The sequence below is a fragment of the Halyomorpha halys genome, unplaced genomic scaffold (assembly GCF_000696795.3).
Source record: "Halyomorpha halys isolate HHAL.00 unplaced genomic scaffold, Hhal_1.1 Scaffold1362.1, whole genome shotgun sequence".
Taxonomy (NCBI): domain Eukaryota; kingdom Metazoa; phylum Arthropoda; class Insecta; order Hemiptera; family Pentatomidae; genus Halyomorpha; species Halyomorpha halys.
This window is the reverse complement of record NW_027116648.1, coordinates 166,029-182,388: the sequence shown is the minus strand read 5'-3', so window position 1 is coordinate 182,388 and position 16,360 is coordinate 166,029. Positions and strand designations below refer to the sequence as shown.

Sequence of the window (16,360 nt, the reverse complement as noted above, 5' to 3'; positions counted from 1 at the left end):
TATTGATAGATATTACAATCTGCCACAAAGTTGTGGGCAATAGGTAATAGTGATGAATGATCACATTCATACTAAAATAAAATAAAATAAGAATACAAATAAATGAATGAATGGAGAAGAAAAAATCTCTCTTAAATATATAGAAACAAAATGAACATAATCAAACTATGTGTATGAAAAAAAATAAGAAAAAAAATAACATAATGATAAAATAATTTATTGGATCTGACATTTCATTCAGTCAATTATGTTAATCATTTTAATAATAATTCAGGACCTGCTTACAGGACTGCAGTCAAACAAACCATGCATTACTTAAAGGGTACTATTGTTTGAAAGTAGGAGTTTGTTGGGTGCAGACCATCTTCACTTGTTAGTTTTTTGATGCCGATTGAGCAAGTGATTGTGATGAAAGGTGGTCTGTGAAAAGTTACTTTTTACTAAACGTAAAGGAGCTACTTCTTGAGGTACTAAAAACAACCTACTTTGGCTCTATTGACAACTAAGCAGAGTACACTTTTATGTCTGCTACCAGACAAAAGGCTTTATGGTTGGCCTAGATAATTGACAGTATAGTATATGACACTCATATAGTAATCCATGTTGATAACCTGGGAGCAAACCTTTCAATGGATGGTTGTTATCAAATATGAACAAAACACTATTTCTTTCAAGAGAAGATCCAGTCCCAACTAGTTAGTTACTCAACTAATTTTATCAAATCCTCCCTTCTAGCTGGATGGAACAGTTATAAATCCATAGTATAGTACAAGTCATCGTTCCCTGCATACCAACTTATTTCTGATATATGTAAATACATTTTTAGTTTTCCTGATGGTACTGAAGTCACCTTCAACTGTATCACATCCATCATGGGAGAAAAAACTACTTGGAGAATAATATGTCAGGATGGAAATTGGTTGGGACATCCTCTCCATTGTGGTAAGTTTTGAAATATTTTAAAATTAGAGCTTAAAGTATCCTTAGAAAAGTAAATGTCTGTGGGTATAAGGACTCTTTATAAGACAATAAAATTAATTCTTACCTTTAGATAAATCACTATGGTTTGAATTACTTGTTTTATACTTTTCTATTTTATGTCATTTTGAGCTTGATATGGTTACTGTTATTTTGGTGATTGTAAACTAGTGACAGCTCTAAAGTTAGATCAAAGAATAATTTCCACTTCAAAGAAATAAAACAAAATACTTTCATACTGGTCCAAAAAGTAATTTGCTAATACTTTAATCTGCAGAAGTGGAGGATAATTCATCAGGGGGCACCTCTTCCAGCAAGGATAATACTACTTGCCTTTTTAAAAACACTGAGCCTAATGTTGCAACATTTTATATGGATCAACCAGTCACTGAGGATTCTGTTGAATTTCCTTTTGGGGCTGTTTTGGTTAGTATGAGTTATCTTTTCTGTATGATAGCATATAATTGCGAATAGTCATGGATAAAGCTTAATATTTTCAGACATTTCGTTGTACTGATATTGGTAAATTTGCAATAATTGGTACTTCAGTCCGCAAGTGTGTTGATGGAGAATGGGATGGACAGAGGCCTTCTTGCTTTGGCCTTAACCAGGAAAATGATTATGCTTGTAAGTAGATGGAATTTCATTTACATTAAATTTTCTCTATCATTTGTTGGAAAAAGTCAATAAACATAATTTCAATGTTTTCATTGGGGTTTCCATTATACCCTCAAAACCACTAATTATTGCAAGAACAGAGCAAAGATACAGTATTAATTTGATTTTAACTATTTCAGGGGAAAAAAATACTTTCCAGTCTCATAGCTCAATAATGTAATTTAAAATTTTGACTAATACTGATATTGAGGTTCTTCTTGAGTTTCAATCTGGTGTAGAAAGCTTCCAACAACAAGTTTCAATTTACTAACAACCCACCAATGTGCTTAAGTAGATGTATATGTATGTACATTCCTTCCTTTAGGGTGGACAGGGTTATTTCCATAGTCAGTTTTTTTTTTTAATTCAGTTTCTAGTTTGAACTCATACTAAAAATACTACTTTGAGTCACAATAACATAATTAATTGAGTAGAATAGAAATAATTTTAGATTCTGAAACATAATGGGAATATTGCTTTTTTTTAATTAACAGTGGAGAAACCACCAACTATTTTATTCAGACATGAATCTGGACCGATTGCTCAGTCTAATGATGGGAAGATGATTATCTATCCTGGTACTACGCTGCACATGGAGTGCCTCTGGATCAGGAGGTTCGGAACACCAAAATGGGCAGTTTCTCATGAGTATAGGTAACATAAATGTTAAAAACACAACTTTCTAAACTTTAATAAGCTATGGTTAGAAATGATGTGTTGAACAATTAACTTTTAAATATTGTAAATTTTCATCAAATCACTAATAAGACTGTACAACTGCATAATAAACTCATCTACAATTCTTCAATCTAACTACATTGTAAAATAATCAATTAAGATTTATTCTACAAGTAATCTTGATCTGCAGTAGCCTATAACTTTTTTTACTGCTGATAGAAAGTATGAAGAAAGCTGGTCTAGTGATCCTGGAAGGGACTCTCAGCTGGAGTATAGATTGACCATTGCTGATGCAGTACCTGAAGATAGTGGAACCTATACTTGCATTACTCCAACAAGACATAGTCATTCTGTAGAGCTTGTAGTTAAAGGTAAGATGGAAATCATCATTTAAATTATAAGTATAAATTAATTGAAATAGGTAATTATTATCACTATAATTTAAATCAAAAATGCTAGAAATAAATATAGAACAAAGCACTATATTCTACATATTCAATAGACTAGAGTTATATTCTCTATTCTTAATATGTACTCCTTCCTTGATTTACTTTAAAATACAAACTATTGTTATATTTATATAAATGCAATTAACTATTCTGCAAAAACATTGAATAATCTGAATTATTTTCATGAATTATTTATTTACTTTTTATAGTTGGTAATCTCATTACACAAAATGATATTACAGTCAATTCCAAAGGCCAAGGGTGTTAAGGATTAGCATAATCTTATTCCATAAATATCAGTATGAAATCAATATTTGTCAGTGTTAAATGCATACTTCCAAACTCCATGAAAGTGCTTATTTTTCATGAAAATTACCAAGGAGCCAGCTTTTGGAACATGATTTTGGCTGAATCATGACATTTTCAGAAACTTAGATATCAGTTTTTTTTTTCTCCTTCCAAATCCAATTTACTCAGATCTCATAACTTACATAGCAGCCTAATTGCAAAATGAAAATGTCCAGTGGTCCAGAGAAACTTTTTTAGTAAAAAATTAAAATAATGGAAAGACACAATATTTTTGCACAGTAGTTTATTTAAATATTTGTTGCAATTACGGGTTTAAACAGCTCAGATATTTACAATAAAATTAAAATTTTAGATGAGTTGATTGAAATATACCTTTATATTCCGCAAACTTTAATTTATGGCTATATTGATTTCTTGTGGATTATGTGTTTTTATAGCAGTCCATTGCTCACCACTGCCCAACAGAAGAGGTCTCAAGGTGAGTACTGAGGAAACTAAAATGGGGACTACTGTTTTCCTCAACTGCCAGAATGGTAACTCTCTCATCGGTGCTCACCAGCTTATTTGCTTACCAAGTGGTAATTGGTCTAGTCCACTTCCTGTTTGTGAAAGTGAGTGATATGTTTTATAAGAAATCTTATAGTAGAAACATTATATAAATGTTTTCATTTGGAAAGTGACCCTCATTCAACAATTGGGATTTAGAAACCACTTAGGACATGCCTCATAATTCTTGTTTTTCCCAAGGCAATCGGGATACTGCTTAGTACTCCTTTCTGACTTAATTGTCTGTAGTAGAATGGGAATTCATTTGTTTACAATAAGCAAAATTTGTTTTAGATATTGGCATCCTGGTGATAATTATTTTGAAATCAAGTTATATAAATATATAAGTTATAAATTGATTATATATATTTAATCTTTCAAAGTACACAAAAGCTCTTTTGGTGTTATGAAAGTCCGACAATGATGAGAAGAGTATGGGCCTCTTTGGCTGCTATGTAGTGAAACAATTTTCCCTCTTCACTCATAAAGCTAATGAATTATAGAATTCTTCAAATACCTGAAATGCTGGAATATAAGTTGTTGGATGTTTTTAGGACATTCAATGAATCTGAGGCTATGGAGACATTGGTTATTGGCAGTGCTCTGAAATAATCAACAGCCATTACTATCACATTCACCTTAAATACTACATAACTGGTGTTATTTTAACTCATGTGTGGAATCAGAAGTAACAAAAGCTGATCTGGTGGATGAATCTGATTGGGCAATGCATGGATAATGTCTTTAAAATTTGTTCTTTGGGAATGTTCTTTTGAAATGTCTAGTTGGGATTAGGTAAAACTCCATGGTGATGTTTTTATTTTTATGCCACGTATATCTATTGATAAATTGTGGATGATGATCTTTCTGCCAATGGCAGGGTTGCCTCTCAGTCTTCAACTGAATTTTGCTGAGAATTTAGATTTGAAGATATACATGTGAATTAAAGATTAAAATGTAATCATAGTAACTGGTATTCAAGAAAAGAGTAAATATTATCAAAAATAGCAATGTTGCTTTCAATAAACCATAACGACTCTTGAAATGTATTAAATTTTTTTTATTATTTTTTATTTATTTATTTCTCTTTGGGGATAGACCGCATACAAATAGAGATCACCACAGCTCAACATATTAGTAAACTATTTACAAAATATCAAAAAATAAGTAAGCCTAAGTAATAAACAATTAAATAAAAAATACAAATCTGACTCACTAGAGTTATAAAAATAAAATAAAACAGTTCAAAGATATTTAAAAAATAATCTTTAATATTACATAAAATTAAACAATTTTAAAAATCATAGTTTTCTTCTTCATTTTTTTTTTTTTTTTTGGTGTAAGTTAAAAAAAAATGTAGTATCTTACATAAATACAAAAACAGACAAACAAATAATTATAACACATGGGTGTATACTACTTTATTGTGTGTTCATTATGAAGGTTCTAATGCAGAGGATACCACTTAAATCAAAATGAACATTTCTTAGTGTTGAAAAATCAGTAGGTGTTAATAACTCATTAATCTGGGTTCAATTGAATTGGGTGATATATGGCACATAATGCTAGTTGTTACCAATGATAGTTGTTGTAACTTGGGCAGTTTACTAAAATATGAAAAAGGTCTTTTTTATATATAGTGCACTTGTGTAGTTGTTTAACTATGTACATTCGATTTTCATCTATTTCTGATATATCTAACTGGATTAACCAATTGTGTTTTAATGTATGCTGTACATTGTTATGGTAATCTTTCATTTCTAAAAAACACATTTTAGGTTGTCTATTATTGTCCATGAGTAATATTTTATAAAACCCTTTAAGTACTATTTTAAGAACTTTATAACAACTATGAGTGAAATTAAACTTCAATCTTTCTGATTTGAATGCCTTCAAGTCCAGGGACCTTAAAAAATGATCTAGGTTGCTAATGAAGAGGCTGAACAGGAACATGAGTGTTGCCTTTCCCTGAAGAAGACTGCATGTCACATTAGTGTTATCAGTAAAAATATTAAGGTCACATTTCACTTTAATTTCTACATTTTTGTAAAGCTTCTTGAATAACCTTATCATTTTGGGACTAACACCGATTTCGAACAACTTAAACTTGAGCTTATTTAGGTTTACAGTGTTGAATTATTATTATTATATGGGCAAAGTCCTCGCTTAATAAGTGTTTCTTAATACATCGCGCGTTTCTTGACGTAGTTTTTTCGTAGAATGGGTTCGTTATTCCCACGCCTATTTTCTTGTGAGTGCCAACCATTGGCTAACAGGCCTCACAAATGCCCGTGGAGAGGTTTTGATTGAGTTTTGCATTATTTTGTTCTTGAAAAAAGCCCTGGTGGGACTGGGATTCGATCTGACAACCTGTGGGTTGGTAGACTGGTGCGTTACCACGCTGCTACCGCTGCCCCCTATATATTTTTTCTGAACCCTAATTGTATTGCCGGTATGCATTTAGTATTGTGGTCCCATCTAATTGTACAATTTAATAGTATCTGTGTAAAAATTTGCTTGATAGAATTAAGTAACGAAATAAGGTATAATTTTTTGGATTAGAATTATCACCCTTTTTGTGAGTAGAAATGCCTATTATCTATGACCACTGTTTCAGCTTTTTTTTTTTTCAGAATTTAGACTTGGATATATAAGAATTAAAGATAAAGTTTGCAATTAGGAGGCAAATTAAAAAAAAAATGTATGTTATGCTATCAGTGCCAGAGGATTTACGGGATTTACAGTGAAGATCAGTCTGTATTTCTTCAATGGAAATCGGGGAATCTAGGAGTGGGTGTAAAAGTCCAAAAAACATGGTGTTGTTGGTTATTTGTAGAATGTATATGTTATATGTAGAAGGAAATATTTGGTAGCAGTAGTGCACCCACAATTCTGGGACTATTGGAGTAGAAGTTTTTTTTTCGGCAACAATATAGATTGATTAGTTCCTAAAATGTCTTACTATCTGAGGCCTGGCTTAACAATTCAATTACACCACAATAGTATAATCTCTTTTTCAATGTGACTAGATTTTTAAATTGTTTGAAATGTATTAAATGTATACAGTTATTTTACTACAAGAGTACTTGCTACATTTCATAAGTTTAACTTTTCCCCGAAGTAAAATAGTCTCATAATTTTCCACCACTAATGGTAGAGTCTTCATTCGAAAAAAAAAAATTGAAGATAGCTAACTTTGTCAAAATTATAAATTGGAGGAAAACAAGTAGACAATTTTAGTCAAAAAATCCATGCTCCCCTCCCCTACCCATCAGAAAACATAAATTAATGACAGAAATTCTACCTTTTTAAAAGTATTTGTTTAATTATAATATAGTATATTAAGAAGACATTTTTCCCAACATCAAAACTATTGGATATGACCTGTATTGGATCCAGCTTGCAGTATCAGCGAAATATACAGTAAAAATTCTATTAATTTATCTGTTTATTTTTAGTTTTGGAATCCCTTATCAATTTATGCTTTTCCCTTTATACAATGGTAGATAAATAAACTACATCAGACAAATTTATTAAAATTGCTAATTATTTATTGATGGTTATAATTTAATTAGTGTTTTCTCCATAAGCTGTTGATGCCTTTGCTTGTATAGGCATGGAGTGCCCTGATCTCACAAACTTGCAGGATGCTAACTTACGAAGTTCTGTGCTGTCTCGAGAAGTTGGAGGAAGGGTAGTGTTTTCCTGTGGTCCTGGTCATGCCCTTGTGGGACCCTCACATTCTACCTGTCAAGCTTCTGGAGAATGGGCTCAGCCATTCCCTACCTGCAAGGGTGAGCAAATGAATATATATTATTTAAATAACCCGCAGAAGTGCTTATTGTATAATGCTTATTGTAGAGGTAGAATGTGGTGACCCTGGTCGACCAGAAAATGGCTGGGTCCAAGGAGGCTCCAATGGTGTCTACAAAGCTGGAGATCTAGCTACCTTTACTTGTGCTACTGATTTCATGATGGAAGGCCAGCCTGTGGTAGCTTGTCAGGAAAATGGTAGATGGAGTGCATCACCACCAAACTGTAAGTTAAAAATATGTACCTGATTAAGAAAATATATATATTATGTATAGTTAATAAAAAATTCTGATTTGGTGAGCTTACTTTTAGATATACCTAATCTACCTAGTCTTCAAAATATTAAATGGCTCTTTCTTCATTGATAAATAAACCTACTACTGAGTCATGGACTACTAGATCAATCCTGTTATTGAGTTTCTTGATAATCTCCACATAGCAGAGGCATGGCAAACACCACTTGTTCCAACCACTTGTGAACTTTTATACAAAATGTAATAAACATTCAAAAGTGATAAACATAGAAGTACATAAATTATCTTTCCTAATGTTAATTATACTTCTTTAAAACCTTGTCAATTCCTCCTCCTATCTCTTCAAATATTTCACCATGGTAATCCTTCAGATATTAATAATTTTTTTCACCTCCGAAAAAATAACTAAAATTATTATAATCCATTGTCTCTATCTTACATCTTTGTCTTACATTCCATAATAAACTCTTTAACATCTTAACAGATCCTTTCCCTCTCCAAAAGTGCTCTACTATTGTTTTCCACATCTCTTGTTCTATGCTAGGACTGAGAATGGGCAAAAACGTTCACATTCAATTTGAAGGTTTACACGATATTAATTATATGTGGAAGAAAGGGATGAATGAAAGTAATGTAGATAGAAATTGTAGGTTAAATTGAATGAAGTTATAAGGGCTGCCATGCTTCCAGGTATGTGTGATTTTTAACTCAACAAATTAATTCAAAAAGGAAAGTTAATTTCATAGATAAAAATAAATACTCTAATAGTCTTTTAGACTGTAAAGGTTTGTTATTTAATAATTATTAATTTTACATTTATTTAAATAAAGTAATACTTTTGTATGTACATCACATTACTTGGGTAATTTGTCTTCATTTTTACATTATTTATTAATTAACATTTCAACTTTTTGTTAATACTGGTCTTATGAGGGTTTTGTAAGTTAGTATTCCTGTATACCATTTATGTTTGTACTCCTGAGAAGACTTTTCAGGTCAAAGAAGCAGTAGTAGTATTTCATGATTCTAGTCTTAATCTAAGCTGGTATGTTATTATCAACATTCACATTACAGCCATTTTATGTAAATGCGACTCACTCAAAAGTATTATGAAGTATGAATGCTTACTTACCTGCCTTGGGGAAAGCGGCAATATCAGTGTATCGCGGGGGTTCCTTCTGTATCTATACAGTAGACCTTATCGAAGCAGGCTAAAACTCTTTCACTAAGGAGCTTCAGAAACTCATGCTTTACCCTGTGGTGTCAGCGTGTTATGAGGAGGGAGTTTTTGATGCATTTTCCCAGTACATGTGATGGTGTTTCAGGCTCTCTGTTACATTTATGACCAAAGGGAGGAACCCAAATTCTCTGACTTTTCCGCTGACCTGGGACTCCATGCAGTGGTGCATAATTGATGTTTAGTTTCAGAGCATTGGACCATTCAGAACCCATAAGAATCTTCTTGTCATAGATGAACCTATTTGTTTTTGAGGTCACCTTGAAATGGCATACTCCAATGCCCTGCCACCTGCAATTGGTCCATTCCTCAAACGCATTCTCACATAACCTTCAAACTCCAATGTTCCTGTTTAACGCCCAATCTATCTGCAAATTCAGCAATTTCAGCTGAATAATCGAACTTAGACTGGAACACGGCATCAGATACATTGAACAGTTGCTAAGCAATCGACCAGTGTTGTAAAAGAGCCTCCCATTGGCAGGGAATTAAGCCTAAACCTAGATATCTCCTCGGATCGCACAACATCACTGTGGAGGTGTTCGCAGGAAGTCCAATAATAGCCTTGACACTCCTGCAAATCATGATATCAATGCCTTCCAGTATCACTGGACATAGTGAGGGGAGCAGTTTGGAGAGGGTAAGACCCGGGAATACATATTGGTTGAAAATACATATTGTTGACCTGCTCAGGCTTAGGCAAGCAAGAGGCGACTAGCTTATTTAGATTTTAATTCAACCTAGTCACTGAATCTTCGTTGAACTTTAGCTCTTTCGAGAATGTGCATCCAAAATATCTGATTGTCTCACCTTTTTCAATTCGTTGTCTTGTCGCACACAGAAATCGCCTGGTATAACTTTAAGAAAATGTACTAGTGGTTTTCTTTTGTTTTAATTATTAAGATAATAAATATTACTTTTTTAAAATTGTAAATAGGTTAATAATATATTTCTAATATTTTCAGGTGTGAAAGCTTGTTCATATCCTGGGACTGTCATCAGTGGAAGAATGTCATTAGTGAAATTCTACTATAGCATTGATGAGGTTATTGAATTCAGGTAATGATCTATACAAATTTATGTTTTTTTAAAAGCAATTCCTTGGTCAAGTAATCGGCATTCATTTCTTCATAGTAAATATATATCCTGTTTATGATTTCATATTATTTTCTTCCACCCATTAGTACCTATATCCTTCTAAAACTAAATAATATTTCTTAAATGCTACCTATAATTCTTTAGTTCCCTTCAATTACCTAATTAATTTTTTAATTGGATTCTAGTTAGCTTGTCCATATTTGGTGATATATTGACTTAATTTACTCATGGTATAACATATATCTGTTATTTTTTGAACAGCTAGGCACATCAAAGAACCAATGAGCACTAATAGGGCTTTTTGTCATCTATTGTTTAAGATATTTATTGTTCATTATCACAAACATAGGAGGCTGTTTTTGTCGAGTGTATTAAGGAACCAGCCTAGCATTCTTGTGTTTGCAGTAATACAAATTTGAATCTGGGCAGGTTCAATTCAGAGTTGGACAAAAATTATTCAATTGACAAGAGACGAATACTTTTTTATTCGATTAACGAGGGACGAATACATTTTTTTTCGAATAAAAATAGGACTAAACAATCCGAATACTTTTTTATTCGAGTATTTGAAATACTATTTCAATCGAATACAAAATTAGTCGAATGAAAAATTAGTCGAATACATATGATTCGAATAACAATTTAATTTGTTTTTAAATTCACTTATTTTTTTTACCTCATTTAATTTCTAATGTATGAGGGTCCAATTTCACATATTCAGACGAGTACAAAACGAAAATGCTATCCATTTTAAGATCCCATATCGTTTTATTCTAATTTTTTTGATTTCTTACACATAGGGGCCAATTTTTAGGTTTTCGGATATGCAGAATATGAAAATGCTATTGATTTCAACATCACGTATCAATTTATTTTAACTTTCTTGATTTCTAAAGGCAGATCCACATGTTGGCCTCTCGCCACGAATGTGGCTTGTACAAATGCTCGGTAAACAAAGAGCGGGCCATCCACATGTCAGTGTTTTTCAGAGAGGCAAGCATGGTTGACGTACAAGTGGTTCCAGCCATTGCATTGGGATTATATTATTTTTATTACAAAAAAAGAATATGAAAGGGGATTGTAAAGATGCTACACGAGCGCTCTCAAGAACCCCTTTGATCTGTGTCCAAAAAACCGACTCTCAACGGATCGGCAACGAGCTTAGGCTTACTCGTACAAACCACCTATCCACATGCTCGCGCATGTCTCTGAGTTCGCCATGGCTTGGCCATGTGTTTGGAGATATGTAGAATATGAAAATACTATCGATTTTAGTATCGCGTATAGAGTTATTTTAACTTTTCTGATTTCTAACATGATGGGGTCCTTTTATGTTTTGAAGTATATAGAAAATGAAAATATCTATTTTAGTATCGCGTATCGATTTATTTTAACTATACTGATTTCTAATATATTAGGGTCATTTTATATGTTTCTTAAGACGCAGCAAACGACAATGCTATCGATTTTATGACCCATGCTTGCTTATCGATTTATAATATTTTTTCCGATCTCAAACGTATTTATTAGTGTTCTTTTGAATTTTCTAAGATGCAGAAAACGTACAAATGGCTTAATATATATAAAGGGACCCTAATATAAGAAGGTATCCAAATAAAAGTTAATATAAATCAATGCGCGATTTTGAAATGAATAGCATTACCATTTTCTGCATCACTAAAAACTCATAAAGGGACCTTTGGACATTGGAAAGTTAGAATAAATCTATAGTATTTTCATATTCTACATATCTCAAAACATAAAACTGGATGCTTATATGTTAGAAATCAGAAAAGTTACGCGACCTTAAAATCGATAGCATTTTCGTTTTCCGCGTGTTAAGAAACATATAAGAGGGCTCTAATATATCAGAAATCAGAAAAGTTAAAATTAATCTATACGCGATCTAAAATATACCGCCATAGGCCTGTAAGACGAAAATTGTCGTCTTTATACGAATACAAGTGTATTCGGATGGTTAATCATTTAATTTTTTCGAATAAGAGATTATTTGTCCTTAAAATTGATGAATACAAAAGTATTCAAATGGTTATTCGAATTGTTTTGCCGAAATAATTGATTTTTCGTAATAATAAAAATAATGACGAATAAAAAAGTATTCGGATGGTGAATCACATGCTTTTGTACGAATAATTGATTATTCGTGTAAAATAATGGCGAATGAAAAAGTATTCGGATGGTTAATCATATGTTTTTTGTACGAATAATTGATTATTCGAGTAGAAAATTCACGAATAAAAAAGTATTCGTCTCTCGTCAATCGAATAATATTTGCCCGACTCTGGTTCAATTTTATTTCATGGTGGATGGAATTAAAGTCAATAGACCATCACTTTTCCACTCTGGCTGGACTAGATTACCCTTAATAGATCAAAAGTAATACTTAGAAATATTACAAATCCCAATAACATTATATTTTGTATATCTATAAATAGTGGAATTGAAAATTGAAACTAATAATTTCAAGTAGAGTCTGTTAATATAGGCAGCTTGATTCTTGAATTGTTCTTTCTGGGCCCAATCTAATGAATTGGTCACCTGATGTGCTAAGAAAAAAAAAGTTTGAATTTAAATTTATAAATAATATAAAACTTAAATTTAGATGGATGACTGATGCATGAACAGATCTAACAGATTAATACATGATATCAGTTCAAAAATATCATTGTTAATTTTCAAATTTGTATACCTGACACATTTAATTTTTTTTCTGTAGTATTAATAGATGGTAATAGTTAATAAATTTAGTGACTTAAGAAAAGTTTAATCAAAGTATTACTACAGAGCTGTTAATCTTTTTCAATTTCAGATGTGACGAAGGACTCATAATGTCTGGTCCAGCAAAGATACGCTGTTTGAAGACTGGAAAATGGTCGGGGTCTATACCTGTCTGCAGGTCTCAGACAAATTTATAAAAATAAATCAAGATTAAATGAAAATTTGTTAAAAGATAAAATAATAATAATAATAATAATAATGAGGAAAATCAATACAACATTCAAGCTTCCTCTCGTGAAGTGTGCAACATATAGAAGGAAAAGTGAGAATCAGTAAAATGAACACAAGCAATATAATTGACAAAGATGACTACTATATGATCAAAAATGGATTCTTTATGAAACTATATAAAATAATTAAAAACAAGTGTTGTAGTCATGAAACCATGTATCTAATTACTGTCTTAGAAAAGAAAATTACTGTAATTGCAACACTTTTTATTTACGAAAATCTAAAAAGATTTGCTTTTGATGCTTGACACATAAACTATCTTAGATAAAGAGCAGCAAACAATAATACAAAATTTAGGAAGATTTTTAGAGGAACATATTATAAAGAATATTTTCATCATTTAAGTGATATCTTCCAAACTCACTGCTTTAATGAAAAGTATCAGCCCACCAAATAATGAACCCAGTGTCAGGCACATCCCATATCTAGCCCAAATCGACATAATTATTAATTTGTCAGTAATTATATGGTTGTAGACACTTTTACTTTTGGTTTGTAATTTTATCCAAAATGAATTTATCGATTTTTTTTTTTACTCATCAAGAATAGTAGACCATTAAAAATGTAACATATCATCAAAAAGGTAAATTCAAATAAGTTTCTATAATATAAAAAAATACCTTGTACTTATGATATTATGTGTGTTGTTTATTTAATATTTATTAAAATCATGAAACTCACTTTTTTTTATTTAATTCTCTTCTAATTTGATTCCAAAATTCACCATTCTTTAATTTCGTTTTCATTTAATTAGAATGCCTTCCGCAATATAAGAAAGGGTGTTCTTGAATTAAACAAATTCACTTTTCAACCTCCCTGGGCCACTCCTTACAAACAGTGCCTCTAGTGCAACCTGACATAAGCCTGGGACAAAACTGCACGGGTCGTCCAATATGCAAGGCCACACAGTAAATTTTGATACACAGAACTGCCTAAGCGTGGGCAGTGCCTGCGCTGGGCTCAACATATGATTGGTCTTAATCCCCTTAAAATTTTTATGCTTGGCCTAAAAGCTTCAGATTAGTGCTTCATAATTAATACATTTGTGATAATTAGAATTAAATAATAAATTTTGTGATTTTTAAATAATAGAATAATTAATTAATCATGTTAATGTTTAAAAATTATAAACAAACAATCAATATAAATATGTTATATTTTTAGATATTATCTCATAACTATAAGTGATTTGAATCTGAAAAAAAATTGTATAATTAGTTCTATGTTACACCTTTAAGTACTATCACATGGAATTGTAATTTATCTATTTTTTTGGTGATCACTATTGTAAAATCAATAAAGATTTTGAGAAAATAAATATAATTTTGTTAAATTACTTTTGAGTTCAAGTTCACCAAATATTCTTTCTCCAAAGTTTAGTCTCAGATTAACCTAACAAGTTGAAATTTGAATTTGTAATAACTTGTATTATCAAATAATTGAAGTGATATCTGAAACTGATCAAATAATTTCTTGTCCATGCAAGAGACTTTCGTCATGAGATTGAGAGTTGTTTTGCAGCTTTATGAGCTAACTCATTGGCTACTATCAGCCAGTGGACTTTAACATAAAACAATATGCCACATAGCAGAAACATCTTATTAATATAAAATAAGTTTGTGAATCATAGTTTATTCAACAGTTTAAACTGAGTCAGTGGAAATACAAATCATCTTGTACCTTTGTTGTAAATTAATATATTTCAGTATTTTAGAGAATTGCATATTTTTCTGCTTGATTATTAATACATTTTGGTCCTTATTTTAATCTAATTGTAACAATAAGTAAGCTATTTTTAAAGATTTTTTTTTTAAATATCCAACTAGGTATTGTTTTTACTTATGGCTGAGTAAAATTGATGATCTATTTATGTATTCTATTGTGTGTAGAATTATGAGTTCGAACTTAACCTAATGAATCCAGTTTTTGTAATTAGTCTAATGTACTAAGTATTGTGAGTTAAATTCCCCTGTATCAGTTTTATTAGGTAATTATGTTTCTCTTTGGAGAAATTAAATCGGTGACAGCTAAACAGAGGATTAATGTAATTTTATAGTCAGCAGAAAATCGTACTTCTAGTTTCACTACGGCTCTGTAATAAGTGGTGTACCCATTTGGAGTGATCTACATTTTCAATGATACTTGTAACAAGTCAACACTAGATTTGGCTTTGCCTATTAAGATATAAGGAATGAACTTAAGTTTAATAAAAATCGGTTTCTTATTATATTTGAGATTTAAATTACATGTTTAAACTTAAACAAAAAAAAAAATAATTTCAGTAGTAAAAACTTCTTTAATCTTATTTTTAATGAATTCAATTTCAATCAAACATTTACAACTTCTACAATGTTCTTTACTATATATATATATAGTCCCTCTCTTTCATTTGGTTTAAATTAATATAAGAAATTTTATATTAGACAATTTCTAGGGTTCAAGGAGTTATTTGGGTGTGTTCTAACTTTAAATTATGACTTGAATTAGTAAATTTTACCAAGGACTTAGTAGAAAATTTACTGTCTGAATAAACTTCAAATTTCATTGGTTTATAAATTTATTGGAGGAAACACATTATCTATGATTAAGTTTACATAAATTTTAGACTTAATGATATTAACACATTGATGTTAATGACAAGGTCATTACTTTTATCCAAAAATCATTCTGATTTTACTTGCTTTGGTAAGCGGTATACCTTGTCAAAGTGACCTGGTGTCCCACAGTTTCAAGACTTCTTCAGAGTACACTCATTGATTGTATGTTGCGACTTGGGTGACTGAAAAACAGAAATTAAAGTGGACAGGAAGGATAGAGAAACTGAAAAAAACATTAATTAATCATCATTTATTTAAAAATAACCATGGCTTTCTAAAGAACCAAAAATTTAATTGATATGAAAAAGGTTGTTTAATCATCTTAGCGTTTTTGTCATCACACATACAAGTTTAGTTCTTCTTATCATGAATAGCAGCTTCCCAAACTAACTTCATTTCTTTCTCTCTGTTTCTAAAACATTGGTTATTTAAATAACACAAATTAATAAAGTACTTCACCTAATTTTACTACTCTATAATTTTATTACTTAGCTGCATTCTTCAGTTCTTTAATTTGAGAATCTTTTGATAGCAACTCTTCTTTAAGCTTTAGAAATTCCATATTCTTTTCAGTTTGAACTCGATTCACCCTTTCCACTTGTGAGCAAATATTTTCATCAAGCACTTTAATCTGTTCCAGAGTTTCCATTTCAACACCCTAAACAAAAATATGGTGTGTTCTAGATAAATGTTCATATTTATAATATATATTAT

The 16,360-nt window shown here is 31.0% G+C and overlaps 2 protein-coding genes across 4 annotated transcripts in view; one reads left to right on the top strand and one right to left on the bottom strand.

Annotated features, from left to right (window-relative positions):
- Positions 1 to 13,753, top strand: part of Hasp (Hig-anchoring scaffold protein) — a 59,858-nt gene extending 46,105 nt beyond the window's left edge. The window contains exons 19-28 of the mRNA XM_014434397.3: positions 827 to 942; positions 1,256 to 1,404; positions 1,479 to 1,605; positions 2,130 to 2,289; positions 2,533 to 2,684; positions 3,509 to 3,682; positions 7,232 to 7,411; positions 7,479 to 7,655; positions 9,887 to 9,980; positions 12,850 to 13,753. Coding sequence (XP_014289883.1) covers positions 827 to 942; positions 1,256 to 1,404; positions 1,479 to 1,605; positions 2,130 to 2,289; positions 2,533 to 2,684; positions 3,509 to 3,682; positions 7,232 to 7,411; positions 7,479 to 7,655; positions 9,887 to 9,980; positions 12,850 to 12,955 — 1,435 coding nt within the window. The 3' untranslated portion in view covers positions 12,956 to 13,753. The remainder of the gene's footprint in view (positions 1 to 826; positions 943 to 1,255; positions 1,405 to 1,478; positions 1,606 to 2,129; positions 2,290 to 2,532; positions 2,685 to 3,508; positions 3,683 to 7,231; positions 7,412 to 7,478; positions 7,656 to 9,886; positions 9,981 to 12,849) is intronic.
- Positions 13,754 to 15,881: 2,128 nt separating this feature from the next.
- Cep89 (Centrosomal protein 89kDa) overlaps positions 15,882 to 16,360 on the bottom strand; it is a 43,003-nt gene continuing 42,524 nt past the window's right edge. For all 3 annotated transcript variants that reach the window (XM_014434395.2, XM_014434394.3, XM_067053382.1), the window contains 2 exons: positions 16,135 to 16,304; positions 15,882 to 16,058 (listed from right to left, as the gene is read on the bottom strand). In XM_014434395.2, the coding sequence (XP_014289881.1) occupies positions 15,998 to 16,058; positions 16,135 to 16,304 (231 nt within the window). In that variant the 3' untranslated portion in view covers positions 15,882 to 15,997. The remainder of the gene's footprint in view (positions 16,059 to 16,134; positions 16,305 to 16,360) is intronic.